Source organism: Aureococcus anophagefferens (assembly GCF_000186865.1).
Source record: "Aureococcus anophagefferens unplaced genomic scaffold AURANscaffold_71, whole genome shotgun sequence".
Taxonomy (NCBI): Eukaryota; class Pelagophyceae; order Pelagomonadales; family Pelagomonadaceae; genus Aureococcus; species Aureococcus anophagefferens.
The window spans coordinates 41,587-45,687 of NW_008705622.1; the positions used below are offsets into that span (position 1 = coordinate 41,587).

The following is a 4,101-nucleotide window of genomic DNA, read 5'->3' on the forward strand; positions in this document are numbered from 1 at the left end:
GCGAATCACGGCGGCGGCTTGATCGCGGTGGCGCCAGAAAGCCGGGAGGCCGTGCGACATCGTGCGATGAAGCTTGTCCATGTCATCAGATCAGTTTGAATGTCATGATCGACGGCCCGCGGGGTCCATATTGATATTCTTTGCATTTGCGGGGTCCGAACTGATATTCTTTGCATTCGCGGATTGGGCAACATTCTTCTCGAGCGGCGTCGCGCAATGCGGGCGCTCCTCGTCGGGGCCCTCGCGGCGTCGGCGGTCCCCGCGGCGCGGTCCGACGACGGCGGCGCGTCGCTGGCGCAGGTCGGCTGCGACGAGGCCTCGCGCCCGGTTTTACCACTGTAGCCACATACAACTAAAAGTTTCTTTACCAGACAAAGATCAATTTAAGAAGTATAGTGCTTGTAAAAAATTCAGCATTGGTATTATAAAAAAAAGCTTCAGATACATTTATTAAATCTGCTATCAAAAAAACAAGCGTGATATCTAAAGATAAACCAGCACCACCACCACTACCACTACCACCACCAAAGCTAGATGCCACTCGGCGAACAATCCGTTTGAAATCTTGACCACCACTTGTCGAGCACTTCCTCCAGAAATGTCGTTGTAACCCACGCATGGTCCTTGAAGCCCATGACTGCACGCTTATCCTTAGCTGAAGCCCGCGGCTGCCGCGAAAAACGCCTGCAGCGCGACCCGCGCTTGTAAGGCCCGCGCCTGTCCACTAAACGGGCGCCCCTGCAGCTCCGGCGGGACTGGGTTGGACACAACCATGGCCGCCGCTGCTCCAACCCACCCTATGCCCCCTCCTCAGAAAGAATTTCGCCGGCGGGCTGCTTCAGCAGCGCCGGCCAGATAAGAGCATAAGGAGCGAGTATCGATTGAGCTGCAATAATAACTTACAGCTCACACTTAGCCTCCCAACTTCATCACACTGTTGTGCTGCGTCGCTGTTCAGCAGCGTATTGATGGAATTCCCCCAACGGGCTATTATGCCAGCCACCCATTTACTTGCCGTCAACTAAATCTTCTGTCCGGAACCATTAATTACTAGAGTTAAAGTCTAGCTACGGCCGTTGGGGGGATTTCAGCCATTTGGTTGAAGTACCTGTCCGCAGCTGCGCGATGGGCGCACGATTTCGGGCAGCCCCGTTTGGCATGTTCCCGATCGAGATAGACCAAAAAGAGAACACTTCGCCGTAGGAAGTCGGGTACGGCGAGTCCGAAAAACTAGTCCGCGCTGACCGTGTTAATTTACTACGCGGCCGAACGCCACGCCGCAGCGACGCAACACCACCGCCGCAGCAGTGTGTGCATCACTTGACTTATTCTCTCTCTCTCCTTTGGGCGCTACTTTCTTGGCTAATCGAAGATTACCTGTACACAGCCTTGCGCCGGAATTGTTGCATTTTAACCTTACTCAGCCACGATTATCGATCGCAGTCATTCTATCACGAGCGCTCAGGATGATGGCCTTCGAAAACCGGCCTACCGGCCGGCTCTGATTGTCTTCACCAATACACATTCATCACACCCACACGGCAAGCAACCAGTGTTGGGGAGCAATCCCCCTCTCCAAAGGGGAACGCATGGCTTTGGATCCTTCGCTGCGCGATCGAGTTGACCCGGAAGCTGACTTATTTGACTGGGAATTCGATACGCACGGGGATCGAGAGTGCCTGGCAGGCAATGGAGGGAAAAGCTGTCTGTTGACGCTGTTGCCTGATGGTTACGGTCAGAACATGCAGTGGCCAGTTTGTTCATTCGGCGATTGGAATGATATGCGCCCAGTGAATAGTCCGAAGCTCGAATTTTGGATTGAGAATGCTTTCCGTTGGACACACGAAAAGCAGAGAGAAATAAGCTTCGCTACCACTACTATTGGATCAAGTTGTTGCCATCTTTTTCTTTATTTGACGCAGGCAGAAAATACTTCGTTCATGGCAAATACAAGGTAGAAGAAGAGGAGAGCTATTATGATGATTATACGATTCCAGTGGAAGAATCCATAATATGGGGTACGATTGTTCCGACACATTCTGGTCGCATCCTTTCTGCTTTTTTTCAAACACACCATCTATGGACCAAGGAAATGCTCCTTTTCAGAGGTAAGCCGGAGTTTCTTGGCCTGAATAAAGCGCCTTTTGTGTTGGAACGCCTTGACAGACCGCTTCAGCTCAGAATTCTTGGCCTATCAATGTTGGAAACCAAGATTTACATCTACAATAACATGCAGAATGCCCAGAAAGATTGTGCTGGGGACACTTGTTCGGAGCTGTTATGTCAGATGAACCAGAACCGCTTTGAAAAGGGCGAGGGTTGGCCCCTTGGTTTAATGGGGGGCGTTTTGGCCAATAAATATGAGCGTCTTGCTATGCCGTTCTGTAGCCTAGAAGAGAACAATGTGATGCACGCTGGTGAAGAGTTTACAATGTTGAGCTTTCATGGTACAGTACCAGGTGCTCCACCGCCGATTCCCGGAAAGTCGAGGATGCACTCTGTGCTTTATACCAAAGTGGGGCCTCTTGATCCCAACGGTCACATAGTGCCATCATTCCACTTCAAACAAAAGGAGCTGACGATCGGCATGTTTCACATTCCAGAATTTGTCAGTGCTGCTGCTGCGAATTGGATTAACGTCGTTCGTACAGGATTTCATTTCATGGTCTGAATTCAAAACTTCGATTGGGGATCACATCGGCCATTTCCTTCTAATTGGCGCTGAGCGCCATCCGGCTCAGTCGCTCCCATCATGGGCATTGGTGTTGTTTACATCATGCCTACCTGCTCAATTGGTTTCATCATGCGCGTTGGTATTGGTTCCATCATATGATTGGTACCTATGTTTCTGTAAAAGAATTATTCCTGTAAGTGTCGCAGCATGGTCGGTAGTATGTCCCCCCTTTCCCAGGCTCAGAAGCCATCAACGATGGCACTGACAAATTCTGGAATGTGAAACATGCCGATCGTCAGCAACAGTTGTTATGAAAAAAAAAGAACACGATTACAAAATATTAGCACGATGTTTTAGTGTCCCATACACAGAACGAACCATGAATTATCCGAGAATCCGACAAAAGATCCCCGCGGCCGTTTATAATTATTTGACAGCTATGTCGGACGCCGAGGCGCCGGATATGGACGGTAAACTACAGGTTTATCGTCTAGAGAAGCGCAAGGGAGAAGTGGATGATGCCAATATCATCGCGGGCAAGCGCGTCCGTCCACAGGGTCCCGCGCCTATCGTATCGGCTGCCCCACGGACAGTTGTGTTCCAATGCCAGTGATGTTACGGCGATGTAGACTCACACGAAATAGCGGTTTGTTTCCGCTTGTACCAAAATGCCGAATAAGCTCCCCACGAGGGGTGTTGAACAAGTCTTCGCGTGATGCAATTTGCACGTGCCGCTGCAACGAAGGGTACCGCACGAGGAGATCGTTGAGAACACGCTGATCGTGCGCGTAATTGCCAAGGTATGGCAAGCGTAGTATAACATAAGTGGTACGAGTCGGTTTGATAAGCATGAACCCAAGATTTATTAGTGTGTTATTAAGATTGTTGACGCCGGCATTCCCCTTGAAACTAGTACTGTGCCCGCCGGGGTAGAGGAGTCGCTCCGGGTTCCTATAGAAATCAACAACGTCTAGATGTTCTGCGATCTCTGACACACCTGGCATTGGCATAGCATCTGGATCCATGAATCCAATAAGGTCACATTCTGGGAAAACCTCAATGCTTCGCATAAGCAGCGTTGCCTTGTACCAAGCTACGTTTCGCGTTCGCCACAGAATTTCGGACATGCGTGAAAAAGGGTGAGGAAGTTGTGAGCAGGTGGTTGCGACATTTCTCGATCCGAAGTCGTTGTCGCAAACTGATTTGAGCTGTGTCCTAGCCGCCACTCTGAACATTCCTTCTGCTTGAGCGATTGAATGTCGCTGATTGCACCACAGACAATGATGGATTACTAAGAACCAGCCAGCTTGTCCGGTGGCTGGCACACATTGCTCGATGCGTACCACATACTGTCCAGGGAAAAAATGGTTCCGATTTTCTGCGAGACTTTGTAATTACGCGTGTGCGCGCACGGGGGGCTTCGAAAA

The 4,101-nt window shown here is 50.4% G+C and overlaps 2 protein-coding genes across 2 annotated transcripts; one reads left to right on the plus strand and one right to left on the minus strand.

Annotated features, from left to right (window-relative positions):
• Positions 1-1,589: 1,589 nt before the first annotated feature.
• On the plus strand, positions 1,590-2,671 carry AURANDRAFT_68182 (hypothetical protein; the record flags this gene model as incomplete). Its single annotated transcript, XM_009043812.1, has 2 exons — positions 1,590-1,704; positions 1,923-2,671. The coding sequence occupies 2 exons, from the start codon at positions 1,590-1,592 to the stop codon at positions 2,669-2,671; spliced, it is 864 nt and encodes a 287-aa protein (XP_009042060.1).
• A 569-nt stretch (positions 2,672-3,240) lies between these two features.
• Positions 3,241-3,801, minus strand: AURANDRAFT_68183 (hypothetical protein; the record flags this gene model as incomplete). The annotated part of the gene is made up of 1 exon (XM_009043820.1): positions 3,241-3,801. One exon carries the CDS (start codon positions 3,799-3,801, stop codon positions 3,241-3,243), a length of 561 nt encoding a protein of 186 aa, XP_009042068.1.
• Positions 3,802-4,101: the final 300 nt, after the last annotated feature.